Source organism: Montipora foliosa, chromosome 4 (genome assembly GCF_036669935.1).
Source record: "Montipora foliosa isolate CH-2021 chromosome 4, ASM3666993v2, whole genome shotgun sequence".
In the NCBI taxonomy this organism is placed as follows: domain Eukaryota; kingdom Metazoa; phylum Cnidaria; class Anthozoa; order Scleractinia; family Acroporidae; genus Montipora; species Montipora foliosa.
The window spans coordinates 31,442,133-31,467,132 of NC_090872.1; the positions used below are offsets into that span (position 1 = coordinate 31,442,133).

The following is a 25,000-nucleotide window of genomic DNA, read 5'->3' on the forward strand; positions in this document are numbered from 1 at the left end:
CAAAGGATTCTGCCTCGTGCGACACAAAATTTGTGTCTTTGCAAACATCGGGTGTTGGACGGACGTGTTGAAGAATTTCGTAGCTGCTGCTGTTTTCTCGGTAAGTTATTTTCTCAATGTGTTGAAGGATTTCGTAGCTGCATATCAAACCTGAGGGAAGCGTGTGCCATTTTGGGCTTTCTATCGGGCGGGCAGCTAATTTCCTCCAATGTTTTTTTGTATGATTTTAGCTAAATTCATTGAACTTCGAACGCACTTATTAATCTTTGATTACTCCTAGTTCCAGTTATATTTAAGGCTGCTTGAAGACAAGTTAAGGCTGGTTAATGGCTGCACCAGGGGTACCGAACGCAAAATCTGTTTTTTTTTTCTTTTATTAGAAACGAACTGAAATGAAAATGTCTCTCTTGGACGAGAGGATCTAGCCAATTAAATCACGTAACGATTAGAGACAATGTTTTTTTCTACTAAAACAAAAGGTAATGTGGGATTTAAGAAACGACAACGCCAGAAAGCAAGAATGATATTTGTCTAAAGAAGAAAATTGTCGTGCTACGCCTGTGGCAGCCCAGTGGTTAGAACGCATGATGCATGAAGTATGTATGTGTCCCTGACATGCTTTTACACGTACAACGAGCGGACAACTATATTCATACACAGAAAATGCAATGAGTCGTCGCTGCTAAGAACCAGATAAGAGCGTTCTGTTATCGATTTGATTAAGCCCTTTTATTCTGTTTTCCTTTGTCACAGATTTCAATCGGTTTATTTCTTCACTTGGATGGTATCATTGAAAGCGAAGGCGGGTGACGGATCTTCTAACAGCGGGGGAGGCAGTGGTGGTAGTGTGCTCATCAAAACAACGCAATTCTCTGGTCACGGAATAGTGACTGTTAATGGCGGTAGTGGCCATGGCAACGGAGGCGGTGGTGCAGGTGGTCGCATTGCAGTGCATGTTGCTTGGTTACGAGAATACTCTGGGAAGTATACAGCTTATGGTGGTTTAGGTTAGTAAAGCTGTTAACGTAATCTGTTTCAGTTGTCATTCAAAATTAAAGAATGCGTTTCATTGACGCGCGAGTCTTCATTCCTACTTGATCAGCTCTTTGTTCAAATAATCCACATAAAATACCTTTTTCATCAGTTATTCTTTCGCTTACTCTATTTCGTTAAGTCTCTGTTATCCAGCACATGCTGGTTGCTGTATTCAGAAAAAAGATAAAACTTCTGAGCCTTTTGGGGTTGGGGTGTTAAGGGCATGTACAGAAAGAAACAATTCAAGAGAACAGCGTTACGAAATCCAAGAAAGTAAGCAAAAGAATAACTTATGACCATGTTTTGGTGTAGTTCGAGAACACCTTAGAAAGTCCAGCGAGCAGTCTTAGAAGGATTTAAACCGGAAGCGTTCGCTTTAACAAGCCACCGAACGACTGGACCACATCATCGCTTCCTGAGAACCATTTGCTCGTTTAAAACCATGTTCATCCTCTTCACAGGCTTCCAGGCAGGGGCAGCAGGGACTGTGTACTATACAGACACCAATCAAGGCCTCAGTCACAGACCAGTGACCATCAACGAAGCCAATGAAACCGTTTATGGTGATGGCTTCACTAAACTCACTATAGATAATGTTAACCGCAATCCCGACATCGCAACTGTAAAAAAGTGATGATCAACCTAACAGAATTGAAATCTATGAGAAGACAGTAGAAGTCCTGGAGCCAGAAGTGCGAAAACTGAAGGGTTTTATGCACTTTGCACTTAGTGCCATTGAGAGATTTTGTAAGGAAGTTAAAACTCTGAGTCACCCAGAAAGAAAGAAAGATTTCATATCAGAGAGATATCTTGTGACTCTTGGGAAGTTCATCAACAGTTTGCAGTGCTGGATGCTTTGAAGAACATGAAAGCCTGTCTCAACAATGACTATGCTTTCTTCAAAAGGTTAGAACTGCAGAACCCCATTTATATTTCAAATATTGGCAATTCAGAAACGTTGTTTATGCTAACAGGAACCCAGCCCAACTTCCAGATGATTACATGTATTACTTATTTTACATGTACGTACATGTAACTGGAGCCTAAAATCAACCAATTTTGAAACTGCAAGATTCAAGGGTACATCTGTACATCAATGGTGGCACCTTTTACATATATTAGTTAGAAATAGTCAAGAATTGGAAGTTAACAATGATCTTAACCACCTCAGTATTCTTCTTCAACTGGTCTTCTTCTTTTCCTTCTCCTCCTCCTGCTCCTTATTCAATTCGTTTTCTTCTTGTTCTTGTTACATGTAGTATTATTATGGGCCTTAATCACACGGCGGCCATGTTGACTCCCGAGGGATTGAAAGCTTTTGTTTTGTCCCACAGAAACTCTTTCCCAAACATTTCAACTCAAGACTTGGGGTACAAAATCTATTGTCTATGGCCAATATGGCTGCCGCGCGAATAAGGCTCATCATCATCCTCATCGTCATCCACATATACATGTACCACAACATACATATATAGGGCAACCTTGCAAGAGTAAAATCCAGTACATATGTATTTATTGTGATTTACATGTAGCACATAATTATACTTGGTTATTGTTCCTTGCCAAATTACAATTGTTGAAAATCAGGACCAGGTCTCAGGTCAAAAATCAGACTCCCAAGTTGGTCAACAAGTGGAGAAAAACAGATGTACATGTAACTGTAAAATTAATAATACAAACTGTATAAATATACTGGTTCAGTTCACTAGCCCAGGGACCCACCATGAACTGACTGGTTGGTGAGAAAAAATAAAAGGTCGCACTTGGTAAAAGTCATTAAGGTAATGAAATTAACTATCTTGCTCTGGAAAAGTCATTAAGTGTTCAATGATGTCCCATTTATAGGGCTGACACATTTCTTCGTCGAGGCACTGGTGATGTGTCGATGATTGAGGAATCTCAGAATCTTTCGCTGTTCCTCGCAAACCAGAACAAAATCACGCTGTTGTTAAAAGAAGGTTTGGAGAAAATTCAAAGCTATGAAGATGTGCTAGCTGATGTTCTTAACTTGTTCGTCCGACTGTTCGAGAACAACATGTACATTACACCAATGGAGAAGCACGTACTTTTGAAGGTGCGTTTTCATTTGCAATGTGAAAGTACATGTATCGCTCTTACATGTAAGTTGTAAATTAATCCTTTCATCCCTCAACTGGCCCCAATTGTCAAGAGTAAATCCCTCTGGTGTAAAGTCTGTAAGTCGCTCTTAGCAGGAAAAGGGTTAACCCATTGACTCCTGGGGTTCCCCAGTGATGAGTAAAATTGTCTGGCGATAGCCAATCTGAGAGTAAAATACTAAGTGTTGCTGGTTCAGTCCAGCTTTGTACTCAAAGGGTTAACTAAAGGAGATACAGTTACTTGTATAAACCCTTTGCCTCTCAACTATGTCGAACACCAAGACATTATGTTTACTCATTGACAGGGAACCTTCTGGGGGCAAAAGGGTTTATAATTGTAATCTATGTCCACTCAAAAAGTACATGCTCTTTAGAATCCCCATAAAGAGGAGGTACAGTGGCATTGTGGTTGCCTTCTTCCAATTTTGTTTCTTTATAAATTATTACACATTGCCTCACAGGTTGATAGCATTAATTACTACCATGTTTAAATTAAGGTTCTTTACTTTGTCTGACTACTTTTATGCAAAAGAACCCGACATTCAAAGATGCAGTGTCACTGCACTACAGTGAGATACTTGCAAATAAAAACTACATGTACACTGTACAAGCTTTTTTGCTTCATAATCCAGGGTTTTCGATAAGAGCAGCACCTGGCTTAACTCATCAGCTAATAATTATTTCACTTGAATTTGCCACTTATTTGATAGAAAATTTTTCAAAATAATAACAACTCATCCACGAGAAACCTGTGCCACAAAACAACAACCTTGGGTGGGCCAAGCTTTGTTTGTAAAAATGAAGGCTGCTCCAAAATGCAGAAAATGCAAATTATAAAAGTAATTTTCCAGAGAACTCCCTGCCGGACCACTAAGCATGCATCTTCAGTGATTTTGGTCCCTTCTCAGCCTACTCCTTAATCTTGTGCTATCTACTTGCATTCTTATTGAAAACCCTAATACCCTGGACTTTACACCTTCAGGTGTACCAGTATTTGCATGCAACTGACTTACAGTCTGTAGTATTCTCACTGACTCATTCTTCAAAGAAGGCAGCGAAAGGCCAACAGGCAGGCTATTCAGCAGTTACTACTAAGTTTAAAACTTAAAGATGTTACAAGGATCACATCCGTGTGGGCCTGGAGGGTTTTTTTACTTTCTATTGGCCCAGCACACTTTCTGTTGCTTATAAAAGATCAGTAGCTATTGACACTTTTTATACACTCAGTTATCTGCTTGAGAATAAAATAGCTAAAGCTGTATCTTTCAAAGTACAGTCTGACTTGTAATTCAAGAATGTAAAGTAAGACTGAATGTTCATGTATCTCTCACCCTTTCAGGTGATAGGTTTTATCATTTTCCTAATGGATGGGAAAGACGGAGGCGTGCTGAAGATGGATCAAAAGAAACGGATCAGCATTAGCAAAATTGACAAGATCTTTAAGGTAAGAGCTAATTTTTTGTCATAGTGAGATGATAACATTATAATTATTTTACGGTAAAAAAACATGACTTTGTGTGGAGTCTCACATCTGACCACCTCCTTACAAAAAACAGTGTGAGCTTTAGTGTTACATTTAGGTTATTGTAATGGTTATAAATATATATTTATGTCATAGTTATTAAATATTTTTGTTTTTGTATTTACTGTCCTTTGTCTTACAGACATTACCATAAATTATCTGAAATAAAGGAAAGTAAAAATCAAACTTGTCTAGTTTAAAGAATTTTTAACCAAGGAAAAATTTCAACTACAACATTTTGTAACATGAAGAGTTACAGTGTACATGTAAGTCAGGGGGACACTTGCTTTTGGTGATATTTATTGACCACATTGCTGGATTGGGAAACAAGAGGATAATGAAGATGGTGAGGATATTTATGTACATGGTAGCTGTTACATGTACATTTGGTGTGCAGAAATCATCCAAGGAAGTCTGTAATTCAAGAAGATAATTTTCTTTTTAATGTACAAGTTCACAAAGGCCTGTGAATTATAGAAATTAACTTGTCGATAAGCGGTATTCAGTGAGGGATAGGGGCCAATTGAGTGCATTGCAGGCAATAGACAAATGATTGTCAGGCAAAACGCAATTGAAGGGGAGTAGCCATGGCAACCTCCCACAAGTCACCTCCCCCTGGCACCTGTCACACTGATCTCTCAGTGGAGAATAAAGAACACAAAGAAAACTTACTTGATAGCTGGTCCGCCCTCAAAACAAGGAGGTGGGTGGGAGGAGGAAAACAGATGGCAAAATGGCAAAGCTATTCAAAGCAAACCATGAAGGCAAACCTATGCAGCAATGACTCAAATGTGCATGCATGTGCTAGGCGATCACCTGCTGGCAGACAGACAATCTCCCAGTAATGATGATTATAGAATAGCTGATAACCTCATCAATAAGTAAGGATTATTAAGGTGTGTTCGGTTCCTGTTTTGTCATTGATGAGGCATTAATTTTGAAGGCTGTTATAATTATTTTATTTTGAAGAGAATCCTTTTGTACCCTTTTCTTAGACTAGTAATTATTGTTCAGTAATTAAGGTATCACTCTAAAAAAGAAGCTCTGTCGAACCACAATGCGTGTGGAATGTGGGCAACAAACCTGCGATCTGTTACCACTTGGATTTGGGCACATCTTTTGCACACATTGGGATACACTGCACCAACCTGATGTACATACCTCTTACTGTAAGTTACTGTAAGTTACGGACCAAGTTTTTTCCCGTTGATTTATGACCCAAGTGGGAAGCGCACGGGCCATAAATCAACGGGAAAAAACGAGGATGCGTAACTTACAGTACGGACTGAGAAAACGAGGTTAGTAAGATCTTTATTATATCTCTGAGGTTAACCGGCGCACGGGCAAGGAAACTAGTCAAAGTGAAGCGGAAGGTTCAACTGCCACAAAGAATGCCGTGCCAAAATCCCAAAAACTAAATCTTCTTGGCTGTTAAGTTTGAAATAGTTGCTTGCAAGATTCAAACAGTTTTCAGTACAAGTTTATGCAACAGAAATGACATGAAAAACTCGCTAGATGATGTTTTGTCGAAATTTTTGAATTTAGCGGGCTGTACAGCGGGCCGTACTGTAGAATACGGCCCGCTAATTTAGCCAATTACAGCGTGCGTACTATCTGAGAGATATAAATAATAAAGTATGTTAGATTGACGATCATGTGTGCCAACCAGCCAACCAGCCAGCCAGCCAGCCAGCCAGCCAGTCCAAGATGGTATCCAAACAATGAATGTGTGACATCACAATTATTGTTCCCCAACGAACAGGGACTGGTTTCATTAAAAAAGGACACAATTTTGTTTTGCATTCTCCTTTGTTGAGTGCAATAATAATTTATTATTATTAATAATTATATTTAAGCAATAATTGGCTGATGTCATGCTTCTCTACCTGGCAGCAATTTCCCGTAGTACCCTTGTTTGGTGATGTTCAGATAGCTCTGGTCACTTACCTCAAGATGTGCCCAAACTTTGAAGGGATGCGGGAGAAGTGGAATGCTGCTTCTGATGCGGCAGAGGACAAGGTTGCTGTTCAGTACAATCTGCTAGGTAAAATGGACAGCATCCGGGAGGAGCATGTCAAGTTTATCAGTGAGCTGGCTCGTTATAATAATGAGGTACAGTACTGGCCACGGGAATAGCAGCGTCTACAGGCGCGTAAAATGCGTGCAAGATGGCGGCTTTACGTGCAAAATATATTTCCCCCTACATGTATTTAATCAATTAAAAATCAAAAGTTAACTGTATCGAGCAAACAATCGATGGAAATCCTTGACATTATGTGCCTTTCAGCTTTGGAAGTGTAAATCCACCCCCTCCCTCCGCTTGAATTGTGTAAAAGTACATGAACAAGGTTGCTGCCTAACGGTCGCCCGGTAGCCTGGGGCTCCTTACTTGCAAGCGTGGGCGACCAAATTTCTGAACGAGTAGCGCGAACAGGCGCGGAACTTATCACAAGGTGATTCATCCTCACTTTTAATTAACTAATTCTGGGCTCTTGAAAAAATGACTCGGGCTACTAACTTTTAGTGTTGGAAGCCCAAAGGGCTCGGGAAAAAATTTCTTAGGCAGCAGCCTTGATGTACATGTGTATGCTCAAATGCCAGGAAAGGTGGTTATGGCATTAGAAAATGCATTTAGCGAGCTCAAACTTGCTTTGTAATGTGACGAGCATGCTGTTAATGACTGGTGTACTTACTTAGTTCAGCAGTACATATTATTTTTATCACAATTTATGCATGTGATAAGCGTGGGGCAAACGTCAACAACTCAAATAATCAAACTGGTTTTCTACTGTATAAATGACTAAGTGTACATGTACCAACATCGTGGAATATTTGAGCTCGCTTTGTGCGTTTTCCATACAATATCTCATAAAGTTGGATATGTTATGCATCCTGAAGCATGAACTAGCAAATCCCTATTTTTTATTGCTTTGATTGATTACACTGTATGACAGTAATAGTTTATTGACAATCTATTTTGGTCTGACCCATGCAGCAGGGCCATCTTCTTACCTGAAGGTTGTTCCATGGCCTACACCCACAAGTCTCCTAAATCTCAGTGATGGCGTAGTCATTAAACTAGTAATCTGAAGGTCGTAGATTGGAGAACTTGGAAAAGCAATTCTTGACAAAATGCATAATTTTATCTTTGTTTGTTTGCTGGGGTTAACATTTATGCTCACCTTCTGCACACTTTGATGACTTTGGAGGCTGTCAAGTTAGCAGTTCAGTGGCAAAAAAATTAAGATTTCACAAATCCCTCTTGATTCACTGAACTGTGTTTATAATAATTATCACAATAATATTAATTATTGGGTTGGTTAAGATGAACACTTCTCCAAAGTATCTATCAACGGATAACAATAAATTATTTTTAGTAAATTTTTCAAGTGCTTATGACAAAACATAAAAAGGCTGACATCAATGATTCTTCCTTGCTGTAGATGATTACTTCTGGTGGTAATACCATAAATAGTGAACATGATAAGGAGCTGACAAACCTTGCACTTAGAGGGCTGAGGCTTCTGTCATCTTGGACAGCTCAGGTCATGGAGTTGGTAAGATCATTATTTTTATTAGTGGTTGTTAAAGCATTTAGATAATGCCCTTCTTAGGCAACATGGAAAGGAGAGTTGAAGAAAGGTCTGCAACATTACATGTACAGGTTCACAGGAAAGACAGGGTTTCATTTAATTTCGGCAATATCATGACAGTCTGAAATGAGTATATGCATAGTTAAAATTTAGATGCAGTTAAATGTAATTTAACGGAGTTAACAACTAGGCGCACAAGTTTTACCTTCCCGGTCAGCGGTTTGTTAGATATGCGCATGTGCCAGGATGTGCGTGTTGATTGGCTGAGAGCACAACAATTATTAATCCCAAGAAAGTTGAAATTACAGTGTAGAACCTCGATTTAACGAACCTCCATTTAACGAAGTCCTCAGTATAACAAACAATATTCTTCAGCCTGGCCAAAGTTACAATAAATGTATGGAACAGAACCTTATAACAAATGCAATCGAGAAGCCCAAACATAAAATATTTAACAAATAGATTCCATGTTGCCGTGCGTCTGTTCAGTAATAGATCACAGATGACATCAAAATGTGGTAAGAACAAAAAAGTGGCACACGAGGCGATAGCCGAGTGTGTCACTGATGTTCTTACCACATTTTGATGTCTTCTGTGGTCTATTACTGACCAGATCCACGGCAACATGGAATCTATTTGTTTTATATAATAAAGAATTAAACTTTATTCGCATGAAAGCTGATGGTGACGTCAATCGTGCATCTGTCCTCTAATAGATCATAGGCAAGAACTAATCAAAATCCGTGAATAACTTGGGTTATTATATAAACCCCAATATATCGCAGTTGTTTATCCTCACGTTTTAAAAAATTGCTTCTTTTTCATAGAATACCAGTTAATGCATTAAAAAGCCACAGGTCATCGCAGGGGGAGGGGTGCAACCCCCAGCACCCTCCCCCTAGATCCACCCCTGAATGGTTTGTGTTGTTAGAAGCAGTCTAGTAGGGGAGCAACTGTAACAACAATGAATATTTATTATACAGGTGGATCATAATAATGATTTGTGAATTTTATTGTTTTGTTGTTTTTACCAGTACTCTTGGAAGCTTCTTCACCCCACAGACAAGTATGCCAATCCACATTGCCCTGAGGATGCTGAGGAATACGAAAGAGTGAGTGAGACCTTGAAACCAATGTTGTTACTTAATAAACAGCTTATGCCATAACTGGCACTACAAGAAGGCCAATATTTTATTACTGTAAAGAAAAATTTATGAAACAGGAATTGAATTAATATTAGTAATAATAAATTCGTTTCACCATTGGTATTTAGCTCAGTATAATAAAGTAAACATTGAATTGCTAATTAACCGTAGTTAACAACATTGTAGGCTACAAGATACAACTACAATAGCGAGGAAAAGTTTGCACTTGTTGAGGTACGGAGATTTGTCTTTAAAATCAATGGTAATTATGAAAGTGATGATGCAGGCGATCACAGTGGCAGATGTGTAGTGGTGATGCAGTTGATTATTATATGGCTTGTGTTTGTGAGGATGAATACCTTATTATGCATGTACAATGTAGGAAATTAATGCTCCATGAAATTAACGTGAATCGTTAAAATTTGCATTAATTTAAGTCACCCTTATTATCTTGAGCATTATTTCTGCTTTGTTAATTAAGTGCAGGGTTAATTTCCCCAGTCTTAATTTCCATTATTGTAACCCTAATTCTGAAACCTTTGCAGACCTTCATGACACCTCAAAAAACAATGAAATAAGGTTCATACTTTCTTTTGGGTAAACCCTACATTACAGTGTAATTAGAATTTTGAGAACTGCTTTGTTGACCAGAGGCCTCAGTTTTGAATAAATTAATTTTGTTCTGGCAGTGGTCACCACCAACTGTGCCTTAATCCCATTAATTTACGTACTTTATTGTGAAATTATACTTGTACCTCCTCCTTCGCGTTAAGTTTCCTTGTTCGAAATTCGTTTTACATTTAATTCTGTTGGATGCCTGTGTAACAGGCAGCCCAACGGTATAAAACCAGTTGGGTGTCTTATACGTGTTAATTTAAGTCACGTTGATTTCCATACCTTAATTTTGTGGAGCGTTAATTTCCTATACATGTAATAAGGTATGACTACAGTTTTGATGTCAGACAATGTCAACTGGAATGTTACATGACCACATTAGTGTCCTAATACACCAAAGCCTCTTACATGTATTGGCTAGATGACATTACTAAAGAAAAAGCACTTTTTTGACAAAAGTTTGTAACATCAAATTGTACCTTAAAGTGGTACTATGATCCAAAAACCACTTCCTTTTTTTTCTTCAGTGTCATTGCATAACACCTGACTGGCAAAATACTGAGCTTTGATTTTGATCCAAAGGCTGTTTACTTTGAGTGTGACTTTTGGATTTCACGGTCTGCTATGACACCCATTCAAGACTGACCAATTGGACTTCAGAGGGTTGGATCTACATGTTGGGAATTTGTGACGTCATTTACTCACATGTTTAAAATTTCAGCATATACATGCACGTGTATATGTACTCAGCTTATTATAACATGCAAAACACAAGTTTAAATGCCCAAAATCCGCATGCTGCATATTAATTCAGCCGCATACACACGCATTGCATTCTTAAACTACCGGTAGTTGAGTCTTTGACACCATTTTCTTCTTGATCCAGCTCTAGCTCAAGTTGGTAATGGCAGACTGTTAAATATTAGGAAAATTCCAGTTAAAATAAACAGGTGTCCTTTTGAAATCAATTTAAAGCTTAAAACTTGGGTCACTTAGTGTTCAGTTAACAAAGTTTTGAAATCCAAGGAAAAAAAGAATTAATGTTTTAATGATAATTCAACATTGGCTAGCTAGAAAGAGAAAACCCATTTTGTTTTATTACGACTGACCGAAAAATGTGTTATTTAGGTCATTGCTATGATAAAAGGTCTTTATGGACTGATGTCTCGACTGGAGCCGTCATTTTCTGAGGCCATAAGACGTACCGTCCATACCGATCTTCAGAACTTCATCCAGAAAAGCCTGAGAGAACCGCTGAGAAAAGCCGCCAAAAGCAAAAAAGCTGCTTTGCTAAAAACGTGAGTAGGGGCATTTACAGCCACCTCTTTCATTGACCTGATAAAGAAACACCAGTACTACCAACTAGTATTACACCCAAACAGACTTTGTTGTCCACTTCTCTGGGTGTAATCTCATAAAGCATGACAATTTCTTTCGTTGATTATACTGTTCTTTTGTAATAATAATAATAATAATAATAATAATAATAATAATAATAATAATAAATGTTTATTTTTTAACCCTCTCGCAGAGCTGTTAATCCTGTTATCAAGTTTACATGTTAGCAATTTTGAGGGTGTTTAGAACTTCTTCCTTTCCTATAGAAGGTCAAGTAATAGCATTTAATTTAACTATTGATGTTAGTAGTATAGGTAATTGCACAGGACCGTAGGAGTCCTATAATGCACATTTGTAAAAGTGCCAGAAAGTTCTGCAACTTCTGAAAATACAAGTGATATTAATCCTTAATTTTACAAGGAAACTTGCAAATAATTATGATAACTAAAACAAAAAGCCATTTCAGTGTTCAGTTAGGGTAGAAGCACATACCGGTAACCTTCAAGCATGTAACTTACAACTCTTTTCCTTGGAACAAAGCTGGAGATTTTAGGAAACCAACTTTATGCCCAAATATGAACAAAAATAACATAGAAGCTGCATGCGCAGGAAAATGCATGAGCTAAGTTACATCCAAATGAGGAAATTCTTAAACTCCAAAAACTGCAGCCCTGAACTAGAGTTAAATGCTTCAAGGTCACAAGCTTCTGGTTAATGTCAATGAACTGTAAAACATAGGAAAACAGTGAAACAGTGAAACCAGCCCTGCTAAAAAAACATTTACTACGTGAAAATAATGAGAGTAATTATTTTGCCCGAGGCAATTACCAAAATTAATTTTAAAAATGCCCTCTGTCTCAACCAATCCGCATTTAGTAATTTGCCCTCTGTGTTGTTATGGCATAATGTGTCTGTAGGAAAGATGATGAACTAGTTGCTTGGAAGCAGGCACAAGCACAACTGGAAAATCAGAGTAGGAAAAAAATGAAAAATGTTGCAGCTTCTGCAACTGTACATTAAAGAAAGGGTCCATAAAGTCTCTGTTTGCATTGTGCTTTGTATTTTGATTTTCCTTACTAGCTCATCAAATTGCAACAAACTCTTGAAGATACTGACTGATACTTCACACCACAATATCTGATATGATATATCTGTATTCTCCGTCAACCCTTTTTTTATTTCATTCATTTACATTTCTGATGGAAAATGTTAAAACATGAGGCGTAGTCGAGAGTTAAAACACTGCTGCTCGTTTTTTAAATTCTTTACTTTCTCAAATCCCTTAATACACCTCTTTTAACCCCCCCCCCTCCCCCCCCCCCTAAAAAAAAAAAAAAAAATTTGCATGGGCATCGAGAAAAATAACAAACAACGTTTATACAACTTTTTTTTTTGGGGGGGGGGTGGGAGGGGTAAAAGACGTCCATTATGGAATTTGAGAAAGTAGAGAATGGCTTCAAGAACATTCCACAAAAGGCTTGTCCCTCGGGAGTCCGAGCGAAGGTTCAAAATGTGAGGGGAAGAAATTAGCATGCAAGAAAAACAAGCCGGACCTCCTCGCTATTCTTTGACTTTGTACAAAGAATTCTAATGAAGAGTGGTTTTTTTGTGGTTAAAAACTCATGTACGTGACGGTTTGTCTATGTTTTCATAGCCTGTTAGGCTCATGAATTATCAATGTATTTTTTAATTATCACAGCATTCTGGTTTCCATCCGTGAGACTGGAGGAGATTGGTCTGATGCAGATCATGGCAGAGGTGACCCAATAATGAAGGGAGAAAAGGATCCTAAGTCAGGGCCTAATATCAAAATACCAAATAGGGATGTTGGACCTTCCAGTACCCAGGTAGGCTACAGATATAAGGAGAAAATAATAAGAGTCAAAGTCATTTGATCTTAACTGATAATAGGTGGTTTTCACACTTTTGAGGTCATCGCCGCCATGATGTTGGTGGACGAAAACAAGGGATTTCTCATTAATTAACTCCTTTTGTTCGTCCACCAGCAATTGTACATTGCAGCTTTGTTATCTGTGTCTCTAGAGATTGGTTTGCAAACCAGCTATTGGAGCAAGCGATGAAGTAGTCACAGCAAAATGGATAAGAGATTGTTACATGTATTTATTCATTCAGTCTTAACATTTTCATGGTGATGAAGCTGAGGATCTAAAAATCGAAAAAGACAATGAGCAATCACTTTACAAAATAGTGCAAAGCGATTGCTATTTTGGGCATTGTATTTTGGAGCTCTGTTTGCACCGTAGCTCCCTGGATCTATTGGTTTAAGTTGTACAGTTAGTTGGTCATCTGCATTTAGTGTTTAATTAAGTTGAATACAAAGACTGAGATTTCTGTTGTAGAAAGGTTAAGGTAAAGGTCCTTATTTTAAGAGGGTAACACGTGCCAGTGAACTGGAAACACCGATAAGCTTGTGGCCCTCGGTCCACGCTGTTTACTACCCTTCCTCCGTCAATACTCCGTTTTACGGGTATTCAAAGCTAAAGCTACACTGATCAGAGGAAAGTCGAAACAGACGGCTCAGAAGGCCGCGTACTAACCGACTGAGCTACATGTACGCTTGTTTTTAAGACTATTTCTTGATTGTTTCACTTTCGGAAGGACAGTTTAGTGTGGGTCGTCCATACACTGTAGATATATACTAAGGTGAGGAAGTGCAGAATATCAAAGTATCGTGAGCGATTATTGGCAATAATATTTTGATACGGGCAGTATAGAACATTAAAATATCATTGCCGTCTTTCAGCAATATCAAAATGTTATGATAATATCAAAAATCGTTGCAAGAAATGTACGGAGAATTTTGATATAAAAACAGTGATCATGGTTTTGATATTTTGACATTTAGTAAATAAAACCCTTCGGGCGGCTGATAATGTCCACCGCTGAGAGATTATCCCGACATTTGGCCGACAAGCAAAACTTCGAGGGCAAATTTTCGCTCGTCACTTGGCATTCTGCCCACCCCAGCAACTAATCAGATTGCTGGATTCTCTGGATACCGCCCGCTCACGATTGAAAAAAAAAAAAGGTATAGTAGTCCAGGGGTTTCAATAGAAGCCGGTTACCGGCGGTATACCGCCGCCTGCTTTGCCTCACACCGCCGGCTAGTTTGCCTTGACTAAAAATGCTATCATAAACTTGTCAAACTGCCGCCTTCAATGGGCTATCATGGACGGCTATTTCAGAAGTTATTGAAACCCCTGGACCGTATATATTTCAAGGTGCATTGTAACTGTTTATTACTTTTTACAGTTGTACATGGTGCGCACCATGCTAGAATCCCTGGTGTCAGAAAAGGGTGGGAAAAAGGTGATGCGCAAAGAGCTGGAGAAAGAGACGGTGGAAGCAGTTGAGGCGTTCCTGAAGAATTCCTTTTCCTTTGAAAAGCTTCTGCGTTTTAGTGAAGTTTTGAGGGAATGTTGTGATCTCTCTCAACTCTGGTTCAGAGAGTTTTACCTCGAGTTAACCATGGGTGCTAGAATTCAGGTATTTATTTGATCTTTTCTTCTCTTTTCTTTTTGGTTTTGTTTATTTTGTTTTTTTGGTGCAGGTGTGGAAGTTTTCCCTTGATTATCACGTGGAGCTTTAGCATTAAGTGGTGAAAAGGAATTGAGAAAAAAATTGTTGATTTTTTTTTATAAACACGGACTTTTAAAATTACCGTTCTTTCTCTCCTCGTGTGGGTTTTCCTCGTTACTTTGCATTGAAATTCGTAAGTCCCACAGTTTGTTCACCTTTTTGCACACGTTTTCTTAAATTACCTCATTCAAAATTAATTTTGCTTTCTCTTTTGTACTACTCCTAAGGCACATTGAATTCTGAAACGAGTTGTAAGGTTTTCATGACAAAAGAGGCTGTCAGAAGAAAGCTAACTGATTTGCTAATATTTTGTGACAGTTTCCTATTGAGATGTCAATGCCCTGGATTTTGACCAATCACATCCTCGAGAGAAAACACCCCAGCATGATGGAGTAAGTGATGAATATTCCATGGTCAACTATCCACTGTTTTTTTCTCTTGTGGATCTTGACTTGGAACGCCATCTGTTCTTCATGGATCGTCTGTTTTTTATTTGTGACTGCAATTCGAGAGTCTTTTTTCCGTAAGCTATCAAAGACCCAAGGTTTTCAATTCCGTCGATCTGTATGCATACTTTCCTTCGCGTAGTACGTCGTTCTCTCCGTACATGCAACCGCGATTACGTGGCGTTTTTTAAAGTTTTACTTGTGCTTATTTGTAATTATTTTTGCATGTTTTAGGTACTTACCATACTTCTTAATTACGTCAACTGTCCCTTGTTGCATTTTTGAGACATGGACGGCAACCGGAAGAGAACATTTCGCGTGCCAGGGCAGTGGTGTCTGGCAGATTTTTATACTAATCGTCTCTAATAGAGCAAAGATACTTAGGAATGTAAATATGGTTGTGTGAGCACAAGTTAAAAGGGAAAATAGCTCACTTCCAGTCGCCGTCTGCGTCCCAAAAACCGCGTGCTTTAGGACGGTGTCTACTAATTCAAAGGTATTTTTGCGCCGTTTACTGAATATGCGGGAAAAGCAGATCTCCTTAAAATACAAAGCAATGTATGGCGTTCTTTTCCAAATTGAAGCTTAATTATCTCTGAAAAATGCGTGGTTAACCCCAATTTTCTTTTTGGATACCAAGATCACTTGCTAAGTTCTGATTTCTGGCTGGTGGTTAACCCCAATTTTCCTTTTGGATACCAAGATCACTTGCTAAGTTCTGATTTCTCCGCATAGTTTTGAACCGCGCAAAAATATAAGCACCAGCCATAGGAAATCCAAGTATCTCGAGATGCGCAGAACGTTTGCGCAATAACAATAGTAGGCACCGTCCTTAAGTTCCCTAATATTATAACGTCATACTTCATCTATAACGATAAAGGCTAATTTATACATACAAGCCCATGGTGTCTCTTAAGGTTTTCCCACCACCTTTCTATTCGATTTGTGTTCATTCCATAAGTCATCTCTTGTAGTAGAGTGGCGAATAAATATGCGTTATTGGCCAAGTTCTTTTTTTGCGTGTTTATGTACCGAGACTTCCGTCGAGGTCCATAAACTGGCCAAAAAAGGAACGAGGCCAATATCCAACCATTTTGACCGAGCAAACTTATTATATGGGATAAAACACCAGAAAATGATCTTTGCTCTTGCGAGACCAAGCGAGAAATCCTGAGCGGGCAAGATAGCTCCATCTTACCCGCTCGGGTAGCCAATCACAGCATGGGATTTGGTTCATCTTGCCCGCTCTTGGAGCTAGTCATAAAATAAAATGAAATAAAATATAATATAATAATGTACGTAATTTACCATTCCCCGTAGGGGCTAATAATCGTCTCACGACATCAGACTGAAAGCATACATGAGGCGCCTCTGGGAGCTGCTGAACGGTCCATACATGTCTGATGTCGGAGCACAGCACCACAACCAGATGTAATTCGCTATAGACCTCTTTCATTATGGCAGCCAATTAAAGTATTATATTGTTTTAATGCTGAAGGCCTATCTAGCGTCGCTACGACAAGCAAATTACAAAAGAATATTTGTTTCAAAATGAGGGCAGTAGATGTAATTAGCATAAAGACAAAAGAATGTAAAAGTGGTCGCCATTTATGAAAGTGGTCTATTTCCTGTATCCCAAATACAGTACTTTTTGGGGGTTCTTTACATAAAAATCAATACAAGTTATTTACTCGTGGAACTGTATCATTCTTCAGTGAACTGGATATCCATTGTTTTAATGCAAATGACCCCTCAAATTGAATTGTATTATGGGACTGGTGAAAATAGCAAATTGGAAAACGGGAGTACCCGGAAAAAAAACCCTCCAGTAAGGTTGAGATAGACTGGAATTCGGCTTACATACAATCTCCACAGTGCACAACACGTAGTATTCCCGGACGGTGCCCAACCAGATATTAAACCCATCCAACAGGACGTAACTTCGGTCGACAGACGGGAACCGGTTTTTTCCCCTCTCAAAGTAACTCCAGTGAGCTGTATTTCATTGGCATCTATCATCCTATTTTGACTGCAGCCTCTTTCTTCTCCCAGACTAAGCGGACACGACCCTCCCCACGCAAGCTGGTAGCCTAGCCCTGAGATATCCTTCCTCTTCCCTGTCCCCTCTCAGTTTTACCCAAAAATAATCAGTGTTTTTATTCCCCCCCCCTCCCCCCCCCCACCGTCCCATCTCTGGATATGGGGAAGAAAGGACTACTACCGTCTACATCATATTTTGCTTACAATGTTTCATATGTTAGCGATATGTACTACTAAATTTGTTGCACTGTGGGGTACCGAATGTTAGGGATGACGAACTATAGTTGGGATGAAATGTCCAGGATTGGAACCGGTGTTTTCCTTTGGGCATGCCGTACTCATATAATATAATAAATCGCAATAATTTTTATTCACTTTAAGAAAACAGTGCTAAGAAAATACGCGCGCTGATTGGTTTAAAATAGTGTTTCTATAACTCGATGGAGACACAAAACTAGCACGAGCTGTTGACGTAGTGATGGCGCGAGCAAAGAGAATTTACATTTTGATAATAAGAGTTAACAAGTTGTTTTCCTTTTTCTCCTCGCATTGTTTTCTAAAAGAAATAGAAAACATGTACTCCGTGTTTCTATCGAGTTATAGAAACACTCGTGAAAGTTTGGGAGAACTCGAAAAAGCTGTGGAAACACTCACCTGCGGCTCGTGTTCCCACAGCATTTCTCGTTCTCCCAAACTTTCACTCGTGTTTCTATAACTCGATAGAAACACGGTACATGTTTCTATTTCTTAAATAATTGTCGATGGACTGATGCATTCTACTTTTCTTTTATATAGGTATGTTCTGTATCCTTTGGACCTTTACAATGACAGTGCTCACTATGCCATGACTGTGTTCAAGAAGCAGTATCTCTACGATGAAATTGAAGCTGAGGTAATTGTTTGTTTACCCTGCGAGCAGAGGCTCTTCCTAGATAAGTCGGGAAGAGGTCCCTGACTCTAGTTAATTCCACGTTCCTGTGATTTTCAAAATTAGGTTCTTTTCGTAAAATAACTCATTTTTAACGTCGTTGTCTTCCTCGTAGGTGAATCTGTGTTTTGACCAGTTTGTGTACAAACTCAGTGACCAAATATTTTTATATTACAAGGCTCAAGCGTGCAGGTGAGTTAACCCTTAACCAGGGGATGATATGAGATGTCAACTCTTGAATACTGTGATAGCATGCTCTTCTTCAATGTAAAGTTGCATGTAGATGTTACATTGGGCGACCGTGGGAATGACCGTGGCCTATTGTTGTTAAACCGGTGGTCTTTGTCTCAGGACAATAGGGTAACCATAACACTTTAAAATGGTGGCGCCGGTTGAATTTGAAAGTGAAAGTAAGAGATTCGAAAATTCATTTATTTACACACTTTTCGATTAGTTATGATCGCGCCATCTACATCTACATGTTCCAGCACTCGGCAAAGTCCCTTTTTGACTTACGGCTGTTTCTGCTTAGGTGGCCTCATACACCGTAAGCCTTTTTAGAGACATCACCGCCAAGCCGGCCACTTCTGCTGGAAGCCACAACACCGGGGACTACATCCCCTACTCTTATCGGTTCTTTAACGTCCCACTAGGAACTTATGAACATAGAAGATATTTACGTGACGGGGCGTACGGTTTATAGTCCTTATCCGAGAAGATTTGAACCATTTACAGATGAAATTACACGGGCATCACTTTCTCCTCAGTTATTTAAAGATCAGAGTGTTGATCCGGCCGGCGTTCGAATCCTCGACCTCCCGCATGATAGCCCAATGCTCAAACAACTGAGCCACCGGTTATTCTTTAAAATCGCCTTCAAAAGGAGAATGCGGTTATTTATAAGCAAAGTCAACTTGGAAAGGAGTGCTGGTCAACTGTTATTGACATTTTGCATGCGCTGTCGCTGTTGTTTGTACTCATGCTTGTCTTTTTGTCGCTTTTGCCTCATGCAACCTCTCCGTGGAGGAGTTTTCCACTGTGAAGACAGTGTGACTGCTACCGAAGTCGACCCGTGGCTAGGTTGCCATGGTTACCTCTTGCTAATCGCTTTCTTTGCCAATCGCCTCATTTGCTCTATGGCACATACCCCTCCGATCACGTATTGACAAGTTAAGGGTATTGACGTCAGGGTTTTCGTTTGAGGCCGGAGGCCGGACCTTTCGCTCGGTGGTTTTCTATTCCATGTCCGGTACTTTGATGCCAATACTTGAAGGGTTTGTTTCATTTTTATTATTATAACTTTTTACTTACTTACTTTGGCGCTTTGCGGCGCCAAAAATGTCACGTCCAGTGTTTTAAGAAATATATCCACTACTTTACAAAACTGTCGAAAACCCTGAAACGTGAGGGTCTTTTTATGTCTTTGCTGTGCCCAGTTGACGAAGTCGACCTTCTTAACCCGCAGTTTTGCTTGTTTACTACGTGTGCAGCAATTGCGCGTAAATCCTTTGAAACTTTTTGTTATTTATACTTTGCAGTTTGTTGCTAGACAAGAAGTTCAAATCTGAGCTGGTCCGCATGGATGCAGAAGCCGCTGCCAAAATGAACACGCGCCCAAATAGATATGAAACACTTCTCAGACAGAGACACGTCCAGGTACTTTCCGTGCATTTTTTCTAGTCGTCCCAACGTCACCCGACGTTTGATTTTCCGAGCAAACGGTGAAATTCGTTTCCTCTCCAATTCCCTCTGTCTATTATTGGTTGCTTGACGCTCTCGATCGCTGGAGCAGATGTGTTACTGGGGACTTTAAGATCTACGACGCCAACCCAGTCTCCATCCAAATAATGTATACTGTGTACAATGGTAACTGAAGCGTGTTAAGGTGGAGTGTCTAGATTTTCATTTCATCATGATCGCGGGTGCTATTGGGGGTTTGACTATTATCGTCAATTTGAGACGCTTAGCGTTTGATAGAGATTATGGGAAATGAATATCTATGCCTGAACTCGCTGGACTCGAAGTTGGGAATGTTCAGTTAACAAACCTTTCACTTAACCACTAGACCATCACGTCGCTAACTGCCAGAACATTATTATCTTTTAATAATATGTCCATATTTTTTTTCTTCCGACTGCCGCTGTAAACGTGTATTACTATACATTGGTGTCACCAGCTCGATTTTGATTGGCTTTAAGCACGCAGCTAACGTTTCCTTGTTCTGTTTCTCTTACGTCATACCTATAAACAATAGATTTTATATATGCCGAATTGACGTCATACCTATAGACATTAGTTTTATGCATGCAGAAGTGACGTCACCTAATATGCTAACCAGCAGTTTGATCAGTTTTGTCATGGCGGAGCTCAGCTAAGGAATATGCATAGTAAAACAATTATTGGCCGAGGTTGAGCATTATAGCGATAATTATCATGGCCTCAGTTTGTGTTATCCGCCTCAGCCTTCGACTTCGGCAGATAACACATTCTTTGGCTTTGATAATTATCGCTATCATGCTCAACCTCAGCCATTAATTGTTATTTGGTAAATAATCGGTACAATTGTCAGCCAATTGAGCTTTAGTGGCAAAGTGGATAAAAACAGTTCCTTCAAAGTGGGTGCTCCAGGTTCAAATCCTGTCTGGGAATGCAACTTTTACTTTTGGTCGGCTGGAACCCCCAAGAGCACCCGCGATCATAAAGAAATGAAAATCTAGACACTCTAGGTTAACAGGCTTCAGTTACCATTGAAGACTGTATACATTATTAGGCGGGAGATTAGAGAGCTTAAGCACGCGCGTTTTTGGGCCGCAGACGGCAACTGCAAGGGAGCTGTTTTTCCTTTTAATTTGTCTTCAAACACTCACATTTACATTGCTAAGTATATTTTCTCCATTACAAATGATTACTTTAAAAATCTGGGAGACACCACTGTCCTGGCACGCGAAATGTTCTCTTCCGGTTGTCGGCGTCCGCGTCTTAAAAACGCGCGTGCTTACAAATGTGACTCTTTCTTTCTCTATTTTTACTCTGAAAACGCTCTCACCGTTTTATTTTTGGGATAATTCGTCCACATTGTACGACGTGAACGAGATGGAATGATCGCGAAAGACTTGCGATATTGCAAAGTTATATTTTGAGGTGACGTTTTCTTCGACGTCGCTGTCGTAGATCTTAAAGTCCCTACTGTCTTTCAGTCTTTCCAAACCTCTCTTTTGCTCTGAAGACGGGTGGCTGCAGTTATTTGTTACGGTTTGGTCTGTTTCCTTTGAAAGAAATGCACAATACAGCCGATAAAGTGAATAGGAAGTACGAGTGAGCACGAAATGAAGGCAGTTTTGCCAATTTAAAACCACTAGAGAAAATTGTAATTTCTTCTAGTTTATCCCATCTAGTTTACATCTTATGGTGGCTGGTAAAATATTCTATGACTGAATAAGTAGGAACAGCCTTGAACTTGATATAAGATTAAGAAATATAAACCGTTGTGAGCTCGCGTTGCAGAGAATGTCTTAGAAATTTTCAGACATGCATGCCATGCGTACTGCTCGCTGCTTTTCTTATTGTATAGAATTTTTTGGCCTCCAAATCAAACTACACATAAATACATTATCGATAGTACCGTGACCATTATAGTTTCAGTTTCACTTTTATAGGTTGTTTTTAACAGTTTTTTTCCATGAAAAAGTGTCTTCAGTTCTGTATATTTTGTTTCAGCTTCTCGGTCGCTCGATTGACTTGAACAAGTTGATTACTCAGCGTTTGAACAATGCCATGATCCGGTCATTAGACTGTGCCATCGGACGCTTTGAGAGTGGAGACATCTGCGGCGTTGTGGTAAGGGCAAATACGTAAAGCCGAATTTAAGAATTTAGATCACCGCTGTCACGAAGGGAAAGCCTGAAAATTTCAGACTTGGACGCGATTTGAACCCATGACCTCTGCGCTACTGTTGCAGTCACAGACCTACCAGTTGAGCTCTCAAGCCAATAGACCAATTTCGATATATTAAAATTCAGTCCGAAACAAAAGGCATCATCTCGAGGCTCTGGGGAATAAACTCATATTATATTTATTCCCCAGAGCCTCGAGATGATGCCTTTTGTTTTGGACTGAATTTTAATATATCGAAATTGGTCTATTGGGAGCTGGTCATGATGTTTGTTTGAAACAAGCACGTAGAGGATCTGAACACGAAGAGTTTACATGAGAGCTTCATTTGAAGTGCTTTCGTTTACGCTTAATTAACTAACGGGTTCATAACTACAACAATGTAATATCTGAAATTTATCCTACCTATATGGTACCCATTAAATGTATTTGGCTGTAGTCTGGTTGGCTAAAAAATGTGCATTTTACTTTATTATATTTCATTTAGCTTCGTCCATAGACCAAGGAGAATTTACTATGCGTCTAGAAAGTTACGAACTGTAAGGCCACAACAGCTTGACCAATTAATCACGCAGCCTACATGCAGATTCTTACAAAATATGCTGTTTAATTCACCAAGAATCTGTAAGCTATTTATTGATCAAAGATTGACTGATTGAACGATTGATTGATACCTTGCAGGATTTGGAGAATCTCCTTGAAGTGAACCGCATGACCTATAAGCTTTTATCCAAGTGTGTCAAATTGGTTCCATTCAAGAACATGTTGAACGAGGCAAACCATTCAGTCTCGGCACCTTATGGAAGGATTACGCTTCACGTGTTTTGGGAACTCAACTTTGATTTCCTACCAAACTACTGCTATAACTCGTCCACAAACAGGTGAGAATGATGCAGTTGCCACTGTAATGGACAAGGTTCCTGCCAAATTTAATTTAACCCTCAGTAAACGTTTGTCGCCTAAAATGTCGACTTTCTCTTCTTCTAAAGCTTGGTTTTTATTGGCGACGCAAGCACAAGAGAAAGCGTAAGTAGCTTCTGCTAATAAAAACGAACGTCGACGCAAGCATCAAAATCAACCACGGCATCCGCCATTTTGTTCAAATTCTCAGATGCGGGGAATCTGGAACATGCGCACAAGGGCTTTAATTGGCCAGACGTACCAAATTACTGTGTTTCGTTGTCACACAACGCAAGCGAACGCAAGCATATAAGGGAAAGCACAAGGAAAAGGGAAATTTTGATCCTTGCTCTTGTGCTTATGCTTGCGTCAACCCCGTTTCACGATGAAATAAGCGCTCTTATGCTTGCGCTTGTCCTAGCTTTATTGTGTTGCCTTTTCTTAAACGAAGACATCCGAACTTATACGACCGTCTCTCGGTGTCCACCGCTCTTGGTATAGAATACCCAATGGAAAAACTGAGTCTTCAAGAAGAATTGTCAGCAGTGTAATACCGTTTTTGAATGACACATTTGAATCATGTTTGTGTGAGCTTTGAGTTTCAGGTAAAAAGTCGTTGCGTCGAGTGTGCTGATTCCTTTTCCCACGTCCTGCGGTTAAATTAAGGGATTCTTTCCTTCTATGTACCTGCAGTCCACACGCCAGAATACGATGGTTGTTGCTATCGAAGAGCACAGGTGTACACAAATCTAAGTGGTGGTTTTCCCAAATGGCTTGAAATGACCAATGTTGAGTTCTTGGAGGACGTGAGCACAAAGACAATCATTTTTCTTTTATCGCGTTCCCCGTTTATGCTACTTTTGACATTTGAAGCCGATGTTTCATGCTGATAGAGTTAAAAAAATAGCAGTCATGTTAAATACGCGAATTTACCATTTTCGATGTCTTTCTCGTTGTCTTCAACTTCGTCTTAGGGGAACCTTTAACAGACTTAGGGGCTCAACTTGTTACGCTCCGCCATCGCTTATCGCAGCTCGATGGTTATCTGTGATTTGAGCATTTCGATACTACAATGTGCCGTCTCCAGAAAGACTTCCTCTTTCATGTTTCTCCTCTCTATCCGGCAGGTTTGTTCCCACGTCGCTGTCTTTGGTGGATAAAGTTTCCAGGGATCAAGCTCCAAAAGCGTCGCATCATTACTTCTTTGGCACGAAGGTACTGGTGACTTAGGGTGTACATGAACCTTAGATTAATGTCCCGCCTCAGTCACGCAAACAAATAAACAGCCGAGAAGAGAATGGGAAAGAGGAGCGATATATAGTTGTGTATTATTCTCCTCTCGACTGTTTAAGTGGCTTCCCTGAATGAGGCAGGCGACTTTATTGGAAATAGAAAAAAACGATATTGCTTTCAATCTAATCGATAAGATTGCAGATCCCAAATCAGATTTGTGGAGGCAGTGTGGCCGAGTGGTAGGGCGCTTGCCTTGATATTCGGAGATCCCGGGTTCAAGACCCGCTCTGACCACTCTTTGTTCCTGGTATTCCCTGGTTCAACTTCCCAGCTGCACTTGTAAATAGCCAACTGGTTTGCCTCCGGCCAGTTGGGATTCTTAACAGTTGTAGTTGTTGTGTTCTATTGTTTCGTTGATTGTGTTTCATTGGCCCTGAAAAGCCCCTATAGGGAGCGGTCAATTGAGTATGTATGTATGTATGTATCCCCTCTTAACTTGATGAGCGCAAACTGCCGTTTCGAGCCTAGGCCAATGGCCTCGGACTTTAGAATAGTAAACTTACTATTTATCATCATCATGTCTGGTAAAAAAGGTGC

General features: G+C 39.6%; 1 protein-coding gene across 1 annotated transcript in view; it reads left to right on the forward strand.

The window, feature by feature from the left end:
- Positions 1 to 1,666: 1,666 nt before the first annotated feature.
- Positions 1,667 to 25,000, forward strand: part of LOC138000611 (cytoplasmic FMR1-interacting protein 2-like) — a 31,703-nt gene continuing 8,369 nt past the window's right edge. The window contains 18 exon segments of the mRNA XM_068847148.1: positions 1,667 to 1,869; positions 1,872 to 1,941; positions 2,881 to 3,109; positions 4,492 to 4,596; positions 6,568 to 6,786; positions 8,118 to 8,231; positions 9,302 to 9,379; positions 9,599 to 9,646; positions 11,156 to 11,325; positions 13,065 to 13,212; positions 14,639 to 14,872; positions 15,284 to 15,357; positions 18,247 to 18,343; positions 18,495 to 18,571; positions 19,918 to 20,035; positions 22,097 to 22,216; positions 22,952 to 23,151; positions 24,298 to 24,385. Of these exon segments, the coding sequence (XP_068703249.1) occupies positions 1,749 to 1,869; positions 1,872 to 1,941; positions 2,881 to 3,109; positions 4,492 to 4,596; positions 6,568 to 6,786; positions 8,118 to 8,231; positions 9,302 to 9,379; positions 9,599 to 9,646; positions 11,156 to 11,325; positions 13,065 to 13,212; positions 14,639 to 14,872; positions 15,284 to 15,357; positions 18,247 to 18,343; positions 18,495 to 18,571; positions 19,918 to 20,035; positions 22,097 to 22,216; positions 22,952 to 23,151; positions 24,298 to 24,385 (2,310 nt within the window). The 5' untranslated portion in view covers positions 1,667 to 1,748.